Consider the following 21,342-nt stretch of genomic DNA (forward strand, 5'->3'; position numbering starts at 1 on the left):
CTGTAGCTCCCATAATTCCCACATGTTGTGGGAGGGATGCAGTGGGTGATAAATGAATCATGGGGGGCGGTTCCCCCATACTGTTCTTGTGGTAGAGAATAAGTCTCATGAGATTTGATGGTTTTATAAGGGGCTTCCCCTTTTGCTTGTTTGTCATTCTCTTTTTCCTGCCACCAGTAAGATGTGCCTTTTGCCTTCTGCCAGGATTGTGAGGCCTCCCCAGCCATGTGGAACTATGAGTCCATCAAGCTTCTTTTTCTTTATAAATTACCCAGTCTTGGGTATGTCTTCATCAGCAGTGTGAAAACAGACTAAGACACCCTGGGAACTTAAAGGTGAGCAGGAAAGCTGAAAAAGTGTCCCTTAGGAAGGGCACTAGGAAAATAATGGGTAAACAAAACGATAAGTAGGTAGCTAGGAGGCCTAGCTGAAGTTAGGTGACAGGACCCAATGATGGGCGTGTCTTAAGAGAGTTCCACAACACCCTCCACCAATACTCTGCCTAGGGAAGTACAAATGGCAAAAAAGGCAGATGGTGGTAATGATTAGGGTTCGGAATCAGCCTTATAGGGTCAAAATGGCAAAGGGACTGAAAATGTTGGTGAGGACATCTTGTAGTGGCTGATTACAATACCCGGGTCAGACAGGGAGTCCTCAGAAGGAAGTTCACAGAAGGAAAAAGCTCGAAATGTTCAATTCAAACAAAAACAACATGGTTTAGGTGTGGACATAAAACAGTGAACAAACTGGTCAAAAATCCTAGCTGTCTTGGAGTTTCTGCTCTGGGAATAAAGACAGTAAAATAAGTAGGATGTAAGTAGGTGAAGGAAACTAGTAGAGGTGACAAAGACATTGTAATCAGAGATGGGCACTCCAAGTTGAAGATCATTCTAAGTGCTAAGAGGCCTGATGAAGGTAATACAGGTTGGGTGTGGTGGCTCATGCCTGTAATCCCAGCACTTTGGGAGGCCGAGGCAGGTGGATCACGAGGTCAGGAGATCGAGACCAGTCTGGCCAACATGGTGAAACCCCGTCTCTACTAAAAATACAAAAATTAGCTGGGCGTGGTGGTGGGTGCCTGTAATCTCAGCTACTCAGGAGGCTGAGGCAGGAGAATCACTTGAACCCAGGAGACGGAGGTTCCAATGAGCTGAGATCGTGCCACTGCATTCCAGCCTGGGTGGCGAGAGCGAAACTCCATCTTTAAAAAAATTAAAAAATAAAAAAACAGAACATAGGCAGGTGGCATGCACTATCCCCTGAAGAAAATATGGGCTGATTAAAGTAAATATATCAACATGCTTCAGAATGGACCGAAATTTCTTTATAGTGGCATGAGAACATTGCTGTCCACAGTGGGATGAGACCATCAAGAGACACATGAAAAAGAAGTTGGTGTAATGGAGAGTTGTAGAGATGGAGCAACTTGGAAATTTTCACCTGAAACATTTAACATTTAGGTGCAGGTAAGATGGGGCCGGGCACGGTGGCTCACACCTGTAATCCCAGCACTTTGGGAGACCAAGGGGGGCAAATCACGAGGTCAAGAGATCGAGACCATCCTGGCCAACATGGTGAAACCCCGTCTCTACTAAAAATACAAAAATTAGCTGAGTGTGGTGACATGCGTCTGTTGTCCCAGCTACTCTGGAGGCTGAGGCACAAGAATCGCTTGAACCCGGGTGGTGGAGGTTGCAGCAGTGAACTGAGATCTTGCCACTGCACTCCAGCCTGGTGATAGAGCAAGAATCCATCTCAAAAAAAAAAAAAAAAAAAAAAAAGATGGACTGATGAGTAGAGGCAAAGCCTTGTTACCATAGGGAGAAAAGGCCAAACCGCTATATTGTCATTCATTCACTGATTCATTCGTTCAAACAATCACTTACTAAATAAATATTTATTACATATTATGGGCTGAATTGTCTCTTTAAATTCATATGTTGAATCCTAACGCTGAGTGTCTCAGAGTAGAGACAGGGTCTTTAAAGAGGTAATTAAGTTAAAATGAGACCTTTAGGGTGAGCCCTAATCCAGTATGACTGGTCTCCTTAGAAGAAGAGGTGATTAGGACACAGACACATACAGAGGGAAGACCATGTGAGAACACAGGGAGAAAATGCCACCTACAAGCCAAGTGGAGAGGCCTCAATAAACCAGCCCTGCTGACACCTGGATCTTGGACTTCCAGCCTCTAGAACTAAATAAATTTCTGTTAAGCACCCAGTCTGTGTCATTTTCTTATGGCAGCTCTAGCAAACTACTACTCATGCCCGGTATGTGCTGGGCAATATTCTGAATGCAGTATGTGCCAGGACTGATACAAACTCTTCTTCATAAAGTTCTATAGAAATGGAAATGACTTAGGATTTCTAGTTCTTTTCCATTTGGAGGGGAACCCTTCTTGCTAGTGTCACCTGCCATCCATCATGCCAGAGCTGTGCAAACCCCAACAGCTCTCCAAGCCACTGGGAAGGCTGCCTGTAGGGGGAGCAGGGACTGGCCTGAGGATTGGGGGCCCAGCTTTCTCTGTGGTGAGAACATGACATCACTTCTCCTCCTTATGGCTTTCCCCTCTGAATAGCTAGACTCTCAGAAGGCACAGCAAGACGAATAAACAAGAAGAAAGCTGACTCTATAAGAAAAAAAAAAATCAGCCAGGTGTGGTGGTGCATGCCTGTGGTCCGAGCTACTTGGGAGGCTGAGGTGTGAAGCTTGAGCCCAGAATGTTGAGGCTGCAGTGAGCTGTATTCATGCCACTGCACTCTAGTTGAATGACAAGTGAGACGCTGCCTCTAAAGAAAGAAAGAAAGCTGAAAACTAGCAAGGAGAAAAAAATGTCACTATGATTTGAACCCATCTTTCCATCTCCCTAGGTAATTATAAGTCAGAGAACATCAGTGAGATATTTAAACTTATTTTTGAAGGACTGTGTCTTGAGCCTTTGGCTTCTCCAATAACTAACAGATTGGTCTAAATATAGCAGCAATTCTCTCTCCATGAGAACCCTGGATTCCACAGCTACCTTCCTGCTAACACCAACAGGCAGTGGCCTAGAAGCATGGAATGAGAGCCTCACCGTGACAGCCTCCGTGACTGTCTTCCATGTCACTCCACTTTATAGCTCTGAGGTTTCCAGTCCAGGATGCATTTGGCATAGAGCCAGGAACACCTGCAATGTTGATAAAGAAAAAACGTAGCGATGAGAACCATGAGAGAAGGGCATCAATTGCATCAATTAAGCCTCTAAATCAGGCTTACTTTCTTTCAGTTTATTACCTTTCACATTTCACACAGATTGGTACGTACTGATCTACCCATCTTCTGTTTCCTCCAGTTGATCTTTTGACCAGAATTTTAGTTGTTGACTCATCATCTAATTAGTATAACATCTAATTCAATCAATATACAAATAAATATACTAATACAATTCTGATCCATTTACTAATACCTAATTCAGTTGGGGGGTGGGGTGCTGTAGCTTGGCATCTTGCTAAGCTAGGGTTTCTCCACCTCAGCGCGACTGACACTTTGGGCTGGATGATTCTTTGTTGTGGGGGCTGTCCTGTGTTTTGTAAGATGCTTAGCAGCATCCTTGGCCTCTACCCAATAGATGCCAATAGCACCGTCTTCTCAATTGTGACAACCAAAAACATCTGCAGGTATTGCCAAATGTCCTGTGGGTGAGCAAAATCACCCCATTTGAGAAACACTGTCCCAAGTGTTTCTCAATAACCCTGTCTATGAAATAAATTTGGGTCGGTCATAGAGATTGAAGGGCCTATTTAATCATAGTTAGACTCCAAGATTATAATATATAAATCATTACTAGAGAAGAAGTTGCCAGACATAGTGGCTCATGCCTGTAATCCCAGCATTTTAGGAGGCCGAGGTAAGAAGATCCCTGGGCAACAGAATGAAACCCTGTCTCTACAAAAAATAAAAAATTAGCTGAGTGTGGTGGCATGTGCTTGTAGTCCCATCCACTTAGGAGGCTGAGGTGGGAGGATCATGTGAGCCTAGGAAGGTCAAGGCTGCAGTGAGCCATGATTGTGCTACTGTACTCCAGCCTGGGTCACAGAGCAGGACCCTGTCTCAAAAAAAAAAAAAAAAAAAAAAAAAAAATTAAAAAAAGAAAGAAAAGGAAAACATGGGAATCAACATAAATGCAACCAAAGAGAAATACTTTGCTTTAGAGTTACAGCATTTTCCACCAGTGAGTAATGCAATCTGAATGTAATTTTGATGCAATGGCACTATGCAAATGCTATCTGTACCCAAATTACAATAGTCCTCTCTTAGAAGATTCTTTTTAATTATTGATAAGATATATTGTGGTAGGCAGAATAATGGCTTCCACCCACCCCCTCAAACACACACATACAGAACAGACAAAGATGCCCACATCCTAATCCCTGGAATCCAAGAATATGTTATTTTACACGGCAAAGGGAGATTAAAGTTGCTGATCAGCCGACCTTAACATAGGGAGGTTGTCCTGAATTATCTGGGTGAGCCAAATGTAATCAATCACAGAGGTCCTCAGCGTTGGAAGAGGGAAACAGGAGAGCTGGACAGAGTGACGTGATGTGAGAAGGCTCTCCTCTGACTCTGCCTTTGCTGTTTGAAGATGGGGGAAGAAGCCACCAGCCAGGAATGTGAGTGGCCTCTAGAAGCTAGAAAAGGCGAGGAACTGGATTGTATTCAGAGCCTACAGAAAGGAACCTGACCCAGCCAATGCCTGGATTTCAGCCTAGTCAGGCTTTTGTCCTACAGAATTGTAAGACAATATATTTATGTTGTTGAAGCTGCTAAATTTGTGGTAATTTGTTGCAGTGCCAGTTAAAAAGCTAATACACATGCTAATGAGAAAAAAACAACTCAAGGGCTGTGTGCAGTGGCTCATACCTGTAATCCTAGTGCTTTGGGAGGCCAAGGCGGGAGGACTGCTTGAGGCCTGGAGTCTGAGACCAGCCTGGGCAACATAGTGAGACCCTATCTCTACTAAAAAAATTTTTTTTTTTAAATTAGCCAGGCATGGTGGCTAATGCCTGTGGTCCCAGCTACTCAGCAGGCTGAGGCAGGAGGATCACTTGAGCCCAGGGGTTCAAGACTGCAGTGAACAATGATTGTACCTCTGCACTCCAGCCTGGGCAACACAGAGAAACACCATCACCACAATTTTTTTTTTTTTTTAATTAGCCGAGCATGGTGGTGCACTCCTGTAGTCCCAGCTACTGGGGAAGCTGAAGTGGGAGGATTGCTTGAGCCTAGGAGCTCAAGGCTGCAGTGAGTTTGAGTGCCACTGTATTCCAGCCTGGGTGACAACAGAGGGATCATTCCTAAAATAAAAGAAGAAAAAAGCTACTTAAGACGATGAGTATTTTTTTTTTTTTTTTGAGACGCAGTCTTGCTCTGTCACCCAGGCTGGAGTGCAGTGGCCGGATCTCAGCTCACTGCAAGCTCTGCCTCCTGGGTTCATACCATTCTCCTGCCTCAGCCTCCTGAGTAGCTGGGACTATAGGCGCCCGCCACCTCGCCCGGCTAGTTTTTTGTATTTTTTAGTAGAGACGGGGTTTCACCGTGTTAGCCAGGATGGTCTCGATCTCCTGACCTCGTGATCCACCCGTCTCGGCCTCCCAAAGTGCTGGGATTACAGGCTTGAGCCACCGTGCCCGGCCAAGACAATGAGTATTTTTAATAATTTTTAATAAAGAAAAAATTGGACAAGACCAATATTTTAAAGACATTTAATTAAATTAGGCTTTTAAAAATATTAATAAAAATGTGCATTTTCAGAAGAAAAAAGGTCTGTTCTTTTGCCCTGATGTCACGTGATTATATGATGATCTGATTTGTAACCAGGTTTCCTAACTAAAATTAAATTTTGTTACAGCCTTTCCTGTAAACAGCATGAGTCTTAAACCCTAAGGGCTCTCTATAAGGCAGGGATCTTTTCTTCTTCTTACCTAAACTTGCATATATTTAATAAAAGTATTCAAGTATTCAAGAAAAACACTATTTATTAAGCAATATTTCTACTTCTTTAACTTGCATTTTAATACTTTACAATTATTTTGGTGCTTGCCTATCTAAAAAGAAGCTACCTTGTTTTGTTCTTAACACACATTTTAAAAGAATTGAAGTAAAACTTGTCTGGTTAAGCTGTGGGATGGGGAAGGAGAGTCTGGAAAGCAAAGAGAGAATCTGGCTTATTTACCTACATCTGTGTGATTAGCTGATGTGTTATTATGAGCCAATGTCTATTAAATAACTACATCATAAAAGCATGAAGAGTACATTCCGATGACAAAAAGTCATTTAATGTTGAAATGACTGTATTTTTGAAAGCACAAGACATTTTTCTTCCTTTTCATTCTCTTTAATATTGATAATCCCAAACTGACTCTTACTCAGAAACAGATTCCATTATTGCAGAGATAAGATCGTGACATTTATAATTAATGACCTGTTGTCTTTATAAAATGAACACACAACACCTACTAACCTCCTGTTACTGAAATTCCAAACCTCAACTTCCATACTTTCTGTTTGATGACAGGTGTCAAACACATCTGTGCTTAGATCTTATTCATGTTTGTGCATTAAAACATTAGATTTTTAAAAGCAGAAGCGAGAAGGGCAAACAGAACAAGTTGAATTCTACTCTTTTTGCGAAGAATCCTGGGGCACAGAAATATCTGGCAGAAGTAGGCACAAAGCTTTGCTATTCGAGTGTGGTTCTTAAGAGTAGGGGCGGCCGGGCGCGGTGGCTCAAGCCTGTAATCCCAGCACTTTGGGAGGCCGAGACGGGTGGATCACAAGGTCAGGAGATCGAGACCATCCTGGCTAACCCGGTGAAACCCCGTCTCTACTAAAAAATACAAAAAACTAGCCGGGCGAGGTGGCGGGCGCCTGTAGTCCCAGCTACTCAGGAGGCTGAGGCAGGAGAATGGCGTGAACCCGGGAGGCAGAGCTTGCAGTGAGCTGAGATCCGGCCACTGCACTCCAGCCTGGGTGACAGAGCGAGACCCCGTCTCAAAAAAAAAAAAAAAAAAAAAAAAAGAGTAGGGGCATCAGCAGCACCTGGGAACTTGTTAAAAATGCAGAATCTGGCTGGACGTGGTGGCTCACGCCTGTAATCCCAGAACTTTGGGAGGCTGAGGCGGGCGGATCACCTGAGGTCAGGAGTTCAAGACCAGCCTGGCCAACATGGTGAAACCCCGTCTCCACTAAAAATACAAAAATTAGCCAGGTGTGGTGGCACATGCCTATAGTCCCTGCTACACGGTAGGCTGAGGCAGGAGAATTGTTTGAACGTGGGAGGTGGCGGTTGCAGTGAGCCAAGATTGCACCACTGCATTCCAGCCTGGGCAACAGAGTGAGACCTTGTCTCAGAAAAAAAAAAAAAAAGAAGAAGAAAGAAATGAAGAATCTGGCCAGGCGCGGTGGCTCATGCCTGTGATCCCAGCACTTTGGAAGGTTGAGGTGTCAGAGGCATGTGAACCAGAGCAACTCCATCTTAAATGGGAGCTAGGTAAAAAGAGACTGAAACCTACTGGGCCGCATTCCCAGACGGTTACGGCATTGTAAGTCACAGGATGAGATAGGAGGTCAGCACAAAATACAGGTCATAAAGACCTTGCTGATAAAAACAGTTTGCAGTAAAGGAGCCGGCCAAAACCCACCAAAACCAAAATGGCAATGAGAGTGATCTTTGGTCGTCCTCACTGCTACACTCCCACCAGTGCCGTGACAGTTTACAAATGCCATGGCAATGTCAGGAAGTTGCCCTCTATGGTCTAAAAAGGAGTAATAATCTACCCCTTGTTTAGCATATCTTCAAGAAATAACCATAAAAATGGGCAACCAGCAGCCCTTGGGGTTGCTCTGTCTATGGAGTAGCTGTTCTTTTGTTCCTTTACTTTCTTAATAAACTTGCTTCCACTTTGCACTGCAGACCCGCCCTGAATTCTTTCTTTCGCGAGATCCAAGAACCCTCTCTTGGGGTCTGGATCGGGATCCCTTTCCTGTAACAGAGGCAGGTGGATCTCTTGAGTCCAGGAGTTCGAGACCAGCCAGGGAAACATATAGAAATCTCGTCTCTATGAAAAATACAAACATTAGCTGCACATTGTGATGTGTGCCTGTGGCCCCAGGTACTCGGGAGACTGAGGTGGAAGGATCATCTGAGTCTGAGAGGTCAAGGGTGCAGTAAGCCAAAATCAGGTCACAGTGAGAGCCTGAAAAAGAGAAAGAAAAGAAAGAAAAGAAAGAAAGAGAGAAAGAGAGAGAAAGAGAAAGAGAGAGAGAGAGGAAGGAAGGAAGGAAGGAAGGAAGGAAGGAAGGAAGGAAGGAAGGAAGGAAGGAATTGAGATCCATGCCAGGCCTCTTGTACCAACATCCAACGTCAGCATCTTCACAAGATCCCCAGAAGATTCTTGTGCATGATCAAGTGTGAGTAGCTCTGAGCTGTAAGCAACGCTGGAGGAGGATGCAGCTTTTCCTAGGGAGCAACGGCACTGTCCTTTTTTCCTCCCCTCCTTGACCTCCCTCCCTCCATCTTCATCAGGTTTCTAGGTTAGTCTCTGACTGACTCTATTCTCACTCAAAATCTGCTCCTATGAACGAATCTGGTCCCTATATCCTTGGGTTAATTGCAACTAACTTGTTCCCACTGCTAGGAATATATGCATTTTAACAGACCTCTCACATCACCTCCTTGAAGGCATCAGCCCACCTGTTATAGGAGAAAGCTACATGGAACAGAGGGCCAGTTCTCACAGTGCCTTTGACTTCATAGCACTTGGCCACCAGGAGACTCTCAACCCATGTTAAAGGAACGAATGAGCATCCATTCCCAATGCAAGGGTGGCCCCATTGACTCAGTCAGTCTTTAGTGCTGATGGGGAGGACGGTTTAGCTTGTGTGAGGATCAGACAGGCCTGGATCCTGTCTTGATTTCCCAACAGGACATGGCAACTTAAGGTGTAATAATCTCTACTTCTCAGTACCAAAAAGCATTTCTTCTACCTCTTTTCCTTCCTTCCTTCCTTCCTTCCTTCCTTCCTTCCTTCCTTCCTTCCTTCCTTCCTTCCTTCCTTCCTTCCTTCCTTCCTTCCTTCCTTCTCTCTCTCTCTCTCTCTCTCTCTCTCTTTCTTTTTTGTTTTTCTGAGACAGAGTCTTGCTCTGTTGCCCAGGCTGGAGTCCAGTGGCATAATCTCAGCTCACTGCAACCTCTGCTTCCCAGTGTCAAGTGATTCTCCTGCCTCAGCCTTCCGAGTAGCTGGGACTAGAGGTGCGTGCCACTAACGTCTGGCTAATTTTTTGAATTTTTAGTAGAGACAGGGTTTCACCATGTTGGCCATGCTGGTCTTGAACTCCTGACCTCAAGTGCTCCACTCGCCTTGGCCTCCCAAAATGCTGGGATTACAGTCGTGAGCCACCATGCCCAGCCTCTTCTACCTTCTTAGCAAGCACCAACCCATTTCAGTTTGCCCTTCAATAATGACCTGGGTGACCAGCAATCATCTCTTCTCCGAATCTGTCCTGCTTGGTTCAACTTGCTTAGGGAAGTGAGAAAATATTCAACAAGACTTCTGGTGACAGCTCAATTTGAATACTTAGTAAGCATCACTTGATTATTACTTTGAAGAGATACTGGCAAGCTTAAGATTGAAGACCCTGAATGTACAATGTGCCCACTGTTCAGTAAGTAATTTGGCTTCGGCTGAAAGACACACAGAGATCCCAAAGCTGCCAGTCCCATCACTCTTGCCAATATCCAGTTGCTCCTTCACTACTCCCCAAAAGCTTCTCTATTAAGCCTGTTTCCTGTCTCCCTCCCGCCAGAGACTGATCCCAGGCTGAGGACCATGATGGAGTAGACACTGGCCTAGGGATTGGGGAACTTCCATTCTCATTCCAGCTTTGCCATTAACCAGCTGGGTATCCCTGGACATCATCTAACGTCTCCAAACCTCACCTCTCAAATGAAGTAGGTAGATTTGATCAATGACTTTTCAACCTTTTAGACTGCAACCCATAGAAAAAGCACTGTATACTGTCATACACACACGTATATAAAGCCAACAAGTTTCATAAAACAATACCTATGCTTATTACATGCTATGCACTTGTTAATTTTACATTGTTTTCTAGTCTCGTTTCATCTTAAAAATTCGGATCAAAAACTACTAAAGTGATTTCTGTATCCTCTAATGGGATATCACCAGTATTGGAAAAATACTGGACTGGATTCTACTATTATTGTATTTGCTGTTAGGATCACTATTACTCTTCTTTGTCAGGACTCTGGGAGGGTAGTTACAGGGAGTGTGGGTAGGAGCGTACCCTTCATTCACAAGAATCCTAGCAAAGGCCTATTTTTCATTATTTCTAGGACGGGGCAAAAAAAAAGGTCAATATTATCTGAGAAAACATTTTAAACTATAAAATCTAATTATCTCATTTGCTCTTCATAGGCTCATGTAAACAGCATTTGAGGCAAAGTTTACAGAGTAAGAGGAATGTTTTCCTTGGGGCTCAGCCTTTCTTAGTCAAATAACTGCGTTTGTTAAATATTCTTTGAAATGCAAGCTTTATTTATATCGACTTGACGGTCTCCTTATTATTCTTACACAGCTTGGTCCTCATTTTGGGAGAACTATCTGTGGTAACAAGTTCCAGAAATTGCTTATGATTTAAGCTCATATATATACTTTTTAATTTCTTAAGTAAACAAGGAATTTTGTTTTTAAACGTTAAATAGCCAATGCTGATGACAATATATTGAAAGGGCTTTCTCACAATTCAAGGTGGTGCTGACATTGGTTCAGCCATAGAAAATCAATTTAGAAACATGTAGGAAAAGCCACCATAACTGCCAATTCCCTTTGACTCTTTAATATCTTCAAAATAAGCTAAGGAAGTCACTTTTAAAATGCAGAAATCTGTATATGAAGGTGTGCATTATGACATTTCATACAATAACTGACAGCACTGGCTTTGAAGTCGGATAGAGAAGCATTGCTACTACTCACTGTACAACTCTGAACAACTACCGAATCTCTTTAAGACATGTTATACTCGTCTTTAAAACCTCACAGGGATTTGGGAGGGTTAAGTGAGAAAAATCTAGGTGCAGTGCTTTGCAGTGCCTGGCATACATAAACACTAAATACATGGTTGAAAATATAATCCCTTTAATAAAATCACGGCGATAACGTATCTGTGGAAAAGACTGCTTTTTTACTATAATCTAAAGCAGCTTTCTCAACCTCAGCACTATTGACATTTGGGCCAGGTAATTTTTGTTGTGGGGGCAGACCTATGCCGTTTAGGATGTTTAGCAGCATTCCCGGTCTCTTTCCACGAGATGCCAGTAGCAGGCCCCCAACCACAGATGTGACAGATCAAAATCTCTCCAGACATTGCCAAATGTCCCCTCAGGTGCAAAATCACCCCTGGTTGAGAATTACTGATCTAAAGTTATAACAAAAACAAAGGCCAGGTGCAGTGGCTCACGCCTGTAATCCCAGCACTCTGGGAGGCTGAAAGGGGTGGATTACCTGAGGTCAGGAGTTCAAGACCAGCCTGGCCAACATGGCGAAACTCTGTTTCTACTAAAAATACAAAAATTAGCCAGACATGGTGGTGCACACCTGTAATCCCAGCTCTTTGGGAGGCTGAGGCAGGAAAATTGCTCCAACCAAGGAGGCAGAGGTTGCAGTGAGCCAAGATGTCGCCACTGCACTTCAGCCTGGGCAACTGAGTGAGGCTCTGTCTCAAAAAAACAAGCAAACAACAACAAAACCCCACAAAAACACCAGAATATGAAATTGTACACTATTAATAAACCATGCACAAATATTTGCATGTGAAATGTGAGTGGAGGCAATACCAGTGTTTTCCTTACTTATAAAACTTTCTTTAATGTTGTATTGCTTTTATATTTTTTATAAAAGTTTATTGATATACATCTGAGTTTTATTTGCTTCATTGATTTAGTAATTGTGACTAATTCTAATAATTAAATTGATTAACAACAAAAAAATGGAAAATTGCCCAATGGCAGGGAGATGTAGTGTTAAATAACTTGTCGCCTCTTATTCTGAGTGCTAATTTGGGTCATTTTTAGAAATTGAAAGTATATATTTGTTTCCACCCAGTACTGGTTCATTGATCAACTGATAGGAATTTTTTTTCTTTTTTCCCAAATAGATATGGCTCTCACTATGTTTCCCAGACTGTCAAACTCCTGGACTCAAGCAATCCTCCCACCTTGGCCTCCCAAAGTGCTGGGATTACAGGCATGAGCCACCACGTTTGGCCTATTTAGGATTTTTAACACAAGAAACTTACTAAAAGAGACCCTGTTTTGTTTGATGTGGATGTTTCTAGTTTTGTAGTCCCTGAGATAGTGGTATAGCATTCTTAATACGACATCTCTGCGTTCATCTCTCATAACTACCAACAAATTCACTCCTTCTTAGTTTAAAAGGAGAAGATGAAATGAAGGAGGAAAACCCCTGAATTTTAGAACTGAATGGATTTTAAAATTTTTCTAATGTTTCCTCCTTGTTACCAAGCTATGTAAACTAGAGCCTAGAAAATTCACTTAAATTTTCTAGGCTCTAGTTCAGGAGAGCGGACGCGCTAAAGAACTTGTTGATTTTGTTTCCAGATAATTTACTCACTTATTCAAATACTTTCTTGCATGCCTCCAACATTCCAGAGTAGATGGTGGGGGTAAAGCCATGAATGGGATAATCTTGGTGTTTTCAGCTTAATGTATCTAGAGAATTTATATTTATCAATATCTTCAGTAGCAGCCTAAATGCCTTCAAGCCAGAGTCATTCTTGGACGGTTTTCTGGTGAAGACTAGGCAACATCAGTGGAAAGTTGAGAAACACAGGCAATCCTTGGCTCAGAGCAGTTCAGATTTCATTACAATGCTGACATGGTCCATTGGCCGCCTGCCTACACATCTCTGCTCTTTATAATTTTTAGCTTTTGTCAAACACTCTTCTAATTATAGCAGATTTTCCTAAGGTGGTGAAGGCCTTCAGCTTCCATACTCCCAGACATGAAGCCTGAGAATTTTCCCTTCTTTGCTCCGCTAAACCCTGACATACTTCAAAATCTTTCACCTTCGTGATTAACCTGATCCACTAGTTATTCCCTTCCAGCTACGACTGTTGAAATTTCGCATAGTACAGGAGTCCCCAATGGATTTCCAATCTACCAGCAGTTCTCCAAACTGGTTGATAATAGTGTTGCTCAAACACATACCTTTTGCTTTCCTTTGATGCCACAGTCCTCACTCAGGTGCTCAACATCTCTCATCAAAACTATTGTAATTGCCTGCCAATGAGTCTCTCTGTCTGCAGTATTTCCACTAGATGCTGTCAAGACCACCAGATGGCTCTTCCTATAATCAGCACTGATCCTGTCACCCTTCTATTTCGGAGGGTGGGGGCAGGTTACTTTGAGTGGTTGACCCTGTATCTGATTTTTCAAGCTAGCCTGAGATGCCCTACAACCACTCACCCTCCAACAAACAAAAGCAAACTCAGACTTGCCCTCATCCTAGACCTCTTCTGCCACCTCTTACCACCTCTTACCAGAATTCCAACTCCTCACCTCATTTCTTATTTTACATTTCTACATGTGCTCCCCCTGGACCCAGCTTCATGCTTATCTCCTCCCTCAAGAGCTAGATTCTCAACTGTCATTTCTTTCCTTTGCTTCAAACTGTCACTAACCAAGCAGACTGCCCCAGCCAGCTCCTCAGAATTATAACCCTGGCCGGACCCATCACTTCAGTTCTATAGATCACGTCCTGGCCAGGAAGATCTCAAAATGCTGACCACAACACATCAGAGCTTTTACAATCTTGCCCTCTGCTATGGTTTGAATGTGTCCCCCAAAATTCTTATGTTGGAAACTTGATCCCCAGTGCAACAGTTTGAGAGGTGGGACCTTAAGAAGTGATCAGGTCATGAGGGCTCTGACATCATGAATGGACTAATGTCATTATTTTGCGTATGAGTTCATTATTGCAGGATTGGGTTCATTATCACAGGAATGGATTTATTGTAAAAGCAAGCTTGACCCTCTCTTGGTTCTCACTCTTACGTGCTCTCTTGCCCTTCTACCCTATGCCATGGGATGATGCAGCACAAATGCCTTCACCAGATGCCACTGCTGTGCTCTTGAGCTTCCCACCCTCCAGAATCAGGAGCCAAATACATTTCTTTTCTTTATAAATTACCCAGTATCAGGGATTCTGTTACACAGCAGAAAACAGACTAAGACACCTCCAGACTACAAACAGCAGACTGGGAGCCCATAAACCACATTTGATTGGTAGGTCTGTTTGGTTTGACCCCCGCAGTAGGGTGGAATTGAGCCAACATGGGAAAACCAGACTTTCTATGGAAGTCTGAATTCCTATTGTCCCTTGACAACAATTCACTGGGGCATCCGAGAGCTCTCTGGCTACCCTGGCCCCAATGTGTTTCATTCACCTACATTGTCTGGCCCTGTTGACATGTAGTTTGCAAAACTGGGTTCCAGGCCTCATCTTTCAACACTGTCCACACACATCCAACTGTCCTGCCACACAGGTGGGAATTCCTGAATTGGCCTTCCATTTTCACATAGCTCTTTGCACCTTGGCTTACGCAAATGTCTAACACAAGAAAACATGCTCAACCTCATTAGGAACCAAAGTTATGAAAGTTAAAATCCTAAGAGAGCCTCTCTTTTTGTGTTTGTTTTGTTTATTAGAGATGATGTTTCTGCTATATTGCCCAGGCTGGATTTGAACTCCTGGATTCAAGGGATCATCCCACATCACCCTCCTGAGTGGCTAGGATTACAGACATGTGCCACTGCACCTGGTAATTCCTCTTTTTATACTTATCAAGCTGGCAAACATTTAGAAAATAATAATGACCCATGGTGGAAAAGGTAGAGTGAAATGGAGCTCTTAAACCTGCAAGTGGGAGTATAAATTGGTACAATTTTTGGAAGAGCAATATGATATTCTGGATTAAAAGCCTTAAAAATGTGCATATCACCAGTCGTGGTGGCTCACGCCTATAATCCCAGCACTTTGGGAGCCCGAGGTGGGCGGATCACCTGAGATCGGGAGTTTGAGACCAGCCTGACCAACATGGAGAAATCGTATCTCTACGAAAAATACAAAATTAGGCCGGCGTGGTGGCACATGCCTATAATCCCAGCTACTCAGGAGGCTGGGGCAGAAGAAATGCTTGAACCTGGGAGGTGGAGGTTGCGGTGAACTGAGATTTTGCCACTGCACTCCAGCCTGGGCAACAAGAACGAAACTCCATCTCAAAAAAAAAAAAAAAAAAAAAAGGTGCATACTATTTGACTCAGCATTTCAATCTTTGGCATCTGTCTTAAGGAAGTTATTTATAATTATTATTATAATTATAAGGAAGTTATTATAAATTATTATTTGAGGTAGAGGAGATATTCTGAAACCTAAGCAAGTTCTCGAACCTAAGCAGGATTCAAGTGCCTGCTCTGTCAATTACTGTGAGACCATTGACAGGTTATCTAATCTCTCTGTTCCTCAGTTTCCCCATCTGTAAATTAGAGTGAAAACAGCACGTTTACCACATGAACTTATTGTGAAGTACATAATATACTTAAAACACTCTGAATGGTGTTTGGTACATAGTAAGTACTATTAAAGTATCTATCATCATTAATTATCAACTTTATTAACAAACAATTGATTACCAATAAGACCTCCCAAATATCCATAAGTTAGGGCTTTTCTAAATAAATTACATTGCATTCAAATGATGGCACACTACAGAGCTATTAAAAATTATGGTGACAAATTCTTCATGACATGGAAAGCCATGACATACTGTTAGGTGAGGTGAAATGATTTGGGTCTGTGTCCCTGCGCAAATCTCATGTTGAATTGTAATCCTCAGCATTGGAGTTGGGGCCTGGGTGGGAGGTGATTGGATCGTGGGGGTGGTTTCTAATGGTTTAGCACCATCCCCCTAGTGCTGTCAAATTCTCATGAGATCTGGTTGATTAAAAGTGTGTGGTATCTCCCCGTTCTGCTCTTCCTCCTGCTCCAGCTGTGTGAGATGCTTCCTCCCTCTTTGCCTTCTACCATGTTTGAAAGTCTCTTGAGGCCTCCCCAGATGCTGAGCAGATGCCAGCATTTTGCTTCCTGTACAGCCTGTAGAACTGTGAACCAATTAAGCCTCTTCTCTTTATAAAATACCCAGTCTCGGCAGATCATCTGAGGTCAGGAGTTCGAAACCAGCCTGGCCAACGTGGTGAAACCCCGTCTCTACTAAAAATACAAAAAATTAGCTGTGTGTGGTGGTATGCCCCTGTAATTCCAGCTACTTGGGAGGCTGAAGCAGGAGAATTGCTTAAACCCAGAAGGTAGAGGTTGCAGTGAGCCGAGATCACGCCATTGCACTCCAGCCTGGGCAACAGAGCAAGACTCTGTCTCAGAAAAATAAATAATAAAAATAAATAAATAAGTAAATAAATTACCTAGTCTCAGGTATTTCTTTATTGCAATATGAGAATGGACTAATACATGAGGAGAACTGGTCAGAAAAACCAGTGAAGACGTGTAAAACTATGCTTTAATATAAAAAACATATACTGAACTATTATCTCTGAGTATTGAGTTTAGTGACGATTTTTATTTTAGTCTTTACAGTTTTCTGCATTTTCTTTATTTTTAAAATGTTATTGGGCAGGTAGTGATTTTAAAATTTAAAAATTTCTTAACCACTATTAAATTTCTTATAATGGAAGTTAAAGATACATTCCCAAAATTAACTAGAAAAAAATTATTTTTAAAAGAAATCCCAATAAATATCTTTCTTTATCGTATGTTTCCGCTAAACAAGGATATATTTTGATTTACTGTGGCAGACTGCAAAAAATGGCCACAAATGTGTCCCACTGCTATATGCAGTCATTGTTCAGTATGACTTTGCAGCTTTTCCATTAAGAGGGGGAAAATGTTTCTCTACCTCTTGGATCTAGTCTTGGCCATGTGACTTGCTTTGGCCAATGGGACATTAACAAACGTGACACGAAGGAGTCTCACTCTGTCACCCAGGCTGGAGTGCAATAGCATGATCTTGGCTCACTGCAACCTCTGCTTCCTGGGTTCAAGCGATTCTCCTGCCTCAGCCTTCCAAGTAGTCGGGATTACAGGCGTGCACCACCACACCCGGCTAATTTTTATATTTTTAGTAGCAATGGGGTTTCACCAAATTGGCCAGGCTGGTCTCAAACTCCTGACCTCAGGAGAACTACTGGCCTTGGCCTCCTAAAGTGCTGGGATTACAGGCATGAGCCACCGCGCCCGGCCAAAGACTTAAAATTAATGTTTGTTGACCAGGGCTTGTCCTCTCTTTGAGGCCATCAAATGAAGCAGCCGAGGCAAGCCCACCAGAGAAGGAGAGATCACTGGGGAGAAGGCCAGGTCAGGTGAGTGATACCATCCAACACCATCTAGCCCTAGTGGAGCTGGTCTTGATCAGAAGAACTCAAAGAATCACTAAAAAACTTTTTTCAAGCCACCAAGTTTAGGAAGTTCTTTTTCTCCCAGGAAAATCTTAACAGATTTTTTTTTTTTTTTTTTTTTTTAGAAACTAGATAGCAGGTGCAAATGGTAGGGAATAAATGAGGTCCAAGTCAATAAGTGAATAAATGCCATTCTTCGGTTTTTATCCCGGACTTTAGCTTTCAGGTGTACCAGCATTTCCTCACTCTGGCTGCATGTTAGAATCATCTATGGAACTTTTTTAAAGTACCAATGACAGGGCCCCATCTCCCAGGCATTCTGAATACCTGGGTGGAGGTGGGGCCCAGACATTGGTATTTTTAAAAAATGTCCTAGATGGTCAGGTGCAGTGGCTCACGCTTGTAATCCCAGCACTTTGGGAGACCAAGGCAGATGAATCGCCTGAGCCCAGAAATTCAAGACCAGCCTGGGCTGGTCAACATGATGAAATTCCATCTCTACAAAGAAGAAGAAGAAAAAAAAAAAAAGCCAGGCATGGCACTGTGCATCCCAGCTACTTGAGAGGCTGAGGTAGAGGGATGACTTGAACCTGGGAGGCAGAGGTTGCAGTGAGCCAAGATTTTACCACTGCACTCCAGCCTGGGTGGCAGAATGAGACTATGTCTCCAAAAAAAAAAAAAAAAAATTCCTACATGAAAGCAATATGTGGCCAAGGTTGAGAACACCTGTTTTTTGCTTTTTTGTTTTTTGTTTTAAAGAGATAGAATCTCACTCTGTGTCCCAGGCTGGAGCACATGGCGTGATCATGGCTCACTGCAGCCTTTACCTCCTAAGCTCAAGTGATCCTCCCACCTCCGCATCCCAGGTAGCTGGGACCACAGGTGTGCACCACCATGCCCAGCTAATTTTAAAACTTTTTTGTAGAGCCAGGGTCTTGCTATATTGCCCGGGCTAGGAATACCTGTTCTTCATAGAAGTCTTTTATTGAACATCTTTTTATAAAGATAATACATTTTTTTCTTTTTTTTTTTTTTTGAAACAAGGTCTCACTCTGTCACCCAGGTTGAACTACAGTGGCTCAATCACAGGTCACCACAGCCTGGACCTCCCCAGACTCAAGTGATCCCACCTCAGCCTCCCAAGTAGCTGGGACTAGCTGGGTGTGCCACCATGCCTGGCTAATTTTTGTATTTTTAGTAGAGACAGGGTTTCACCATGTTGCCCAGTCTGGTCTCAAATTCCTGGGTTTGAGACTGCCACCTGCCTTGGCCTCTCAAAGTGCTGGAATTACAAGCGTGAGCCAGCACACCTGGTCCAGAGATAATACTTCATAGTATTATCTATAGTACTAAAGCACCAAGTATTGTGTCTCAGTAAGGAGAGAGTTTAATTTTCACCAAATACAGCAACTTTCTTTAAGTCTTGGAGATTTTCAAAGTGCAGAAAAGTTCAAAGAAGTAGCCAATTGTTTATTTTCCAACTCCCTCAAATTAGCTAGTGTTAGCATTTTGGCATATTTACCTTGTGAGACTTTACTTATTTTCTCTTAAAACTATTATTCTGTAACTTGTGCCAAATAGAACAGTGGTTATTAGAATAATTTCAAATAATACATAAAAGTACAAAAAACAAAGATCAAATTTAAAAAAACACATTATGAAATCTAATACCTACAAGTAACAATCATTAAGAAAGCATAGGCTGGGCACAGTGGCTCACGTCCGTAATCCCAGCACTTTGGAAGGCCGAAGCGGGCAGATCACGTGAGGTCAGGAGATCGAGGCCATGCTGGCCAACATTGTGAAACCTTGTCTCTACTACTAAAATACAAAAAAATTAGCCGGGCGTGGTGGTGCGCGCCTGTAATCCCAGCAGGAGGCTGAGGCAGGAGAATTGCTTGAACCGGGATGGCAGAGGTTGCAGTGAGCCAAGATTGCACCACTGCACTCCAGCCTGGTGATAGAGCAAGACTCCATCTCAAAACAAACAAACAAACAAACAAACAAACAAAAAAACACATTAAGATAGCATTATTAAAAAAAAGAAAAAAAAAAAAGAAAGACTGTTAGCCAGGCACAGTGGCTCACACCTGTAATCCCAGCACTTTGAGAAGCTGAGGTGGGTGGATGACTTGACACCAAGAGTTCAAGACCAGCCTGGCCAACATGACGAAACCCCATCTCTACTAAAAATACAAAAATTAGCTAGGTATGGTGGCCGGTGCCTGCAGTCCCAGCTACTCGGGAGGCTGAGGCACAACAATGACTTGAACCCAGGAGGTGGAGGTTGCAGTGAACTGAGATTGCACCACTGCACTCCTGCCTGGGCAACAGACAGAGACTATCTCAAAAACTAAAAAAAGACTGTGGCTTATGCCTTTCCCTCCCCCGTCTGCATCTGGAACTGACACGGGTGCTTCCCGCTGTGGCGTTGTGTGGTGTGCTGTGCCTCTTGTTTCTAGGGCAACTGTGAATAACATTAAAGTTTTCTTCTAATGGCAGAAAACAAAGGGAAGAAAATACCATTTCCTAAAACATCTTCCTGCACAAATAAATACTTCCACGTCAGCTCATGACAATAATGTAACTATTAAATAGCTGACTAACCTATATTGAACATAGATTGAAAACAACCTTTCACAAGGGACCTACCTGTACCATTAAGATATAGGAGGTTTCCTTACATTAAATGAGGTGAGGCATCACTCATGTACACGTTTATCACTTTGATCGGTTTTTGAGTTCAAAAACTGCCTCCTTAGGACTTAAGTTTTATTGGATTCCAGAAATGAGAGAGTATGTTGTTTGCAGCACTTGAACATCAAGTAGTAAGCTTTTTTTTGCCATCTACTTATTCAGATGTGTTTGTTCACAGCTTGACATAGGTATTTTGCATTTCAGGTGGCATTTCCTAGGTTTTACTGACTCTTTCAAATAAAAGTACCGCATTGATTTGCTTCTCACAGCAGGGTCGTCTCTTTCACTGAAATCAACAGAACACAGTATGCCCTGTACTGTTTTGTTTGTAACAGGGGTGGGGAGTTCTTTTTTTGGGGGGGTGGCGGGAACGGAGTCTCGCTCTGTCACCCAAGCTGGAGTGCAGTGGCACAATCTTGGCTCACTGCAAGCTCTGCGTCCCGGGTTCATGCCATTCTCCTGCCTCAGCCTCCCGAGTAGCTGGGACTACAGGCGCCCGCCACCATGTCTGGCTAATTTTTTTGTATTTTTAGTAGAGACGGGGTTTCACCATGTTCACCAGGATGGTCTCAATCTCCTGACCTCGTGATCCACCTGCCTCGGCCTCCCAAAGTGCTGGGATTACAGGCGTGAGCCACCGTGTCTGGCCGGGAAAAGTTCTTAATGACTCCACTAGACAAATTTACATCTTGCCCTGGACACAGTGCCTTCTTCACCTTCAAAACAAGGCACCAGGCTGCACCCAGCTGGATATAAATCAAGAATTCATTCGCAACTTGCAAAACCTTCCCTCCAATTCCATGTAAGAGCAGCCAAATAAGAAATCATGCTCACTTAGGACTCTTGTTTAATTTTAACCCCTATTTACAAACCAAGACAGGTCAAAAGTTGTTGAAGGTCAGTGGTAAATTCCATTTGTCGCTGCATGTACTGGAGTATATATAGACTGCGCAGTCTGGGAACTAAGTCCTTATCTATTGCAAGCCTAATGTTTTATAAAGAACAGCAGGGCAGTTCTGTTTACAGTCTTATTCTACAAATATGAAGAAACACCTAAATAAACTTTTAGAAAGAGGGAAGACATGGGAGACAGA

At 43.0% G+C, this 21,342-nt stretch overlaps 1 protein-coding gene across 5 annotated transcripts in view; it reads right to left on the reverse strand.

Moving 5' to 3' along the window:
- The window catches only part of LOC105482411 (glucosaminyl (N-acetyl) transferase 2 (I blood group)), a 108,044-nt gene that overhangs the window by 4,749 nt on the left and 81,953 nt on the right, over positions 1–21,342 (reverse strand). For all 5 annotated transcript variants that reach the window (XM_071097648.1, XM_071097649.1, XM_071097647.1 and 2 more), the window contains one exon: positions 3,077–3,169. In XM_071097648.1, coding sequence (XP_070953749.1) covers positions 3,077–3,169 — 93 coding nt within the window. The remainder of the gene's footprint in view (positions 1–3,076; positions 3,170–21,342) is intronic.

Source organism: Macaca nemestrina, chromosome 5 (assembly GCF_043159975.1).
Source record: "Macaca nemestrina isolate mMacNem1 chromosome 5, mMacNem.hap1, whole genome shotgun sequence".
NCBI classification, from domain to species: domain Eukaryota; kingdom Metazoa; phylum Chordata; class Mammalia; order Primates; family Cercopithecidae; genus Macaca; species Macaca nemestrina.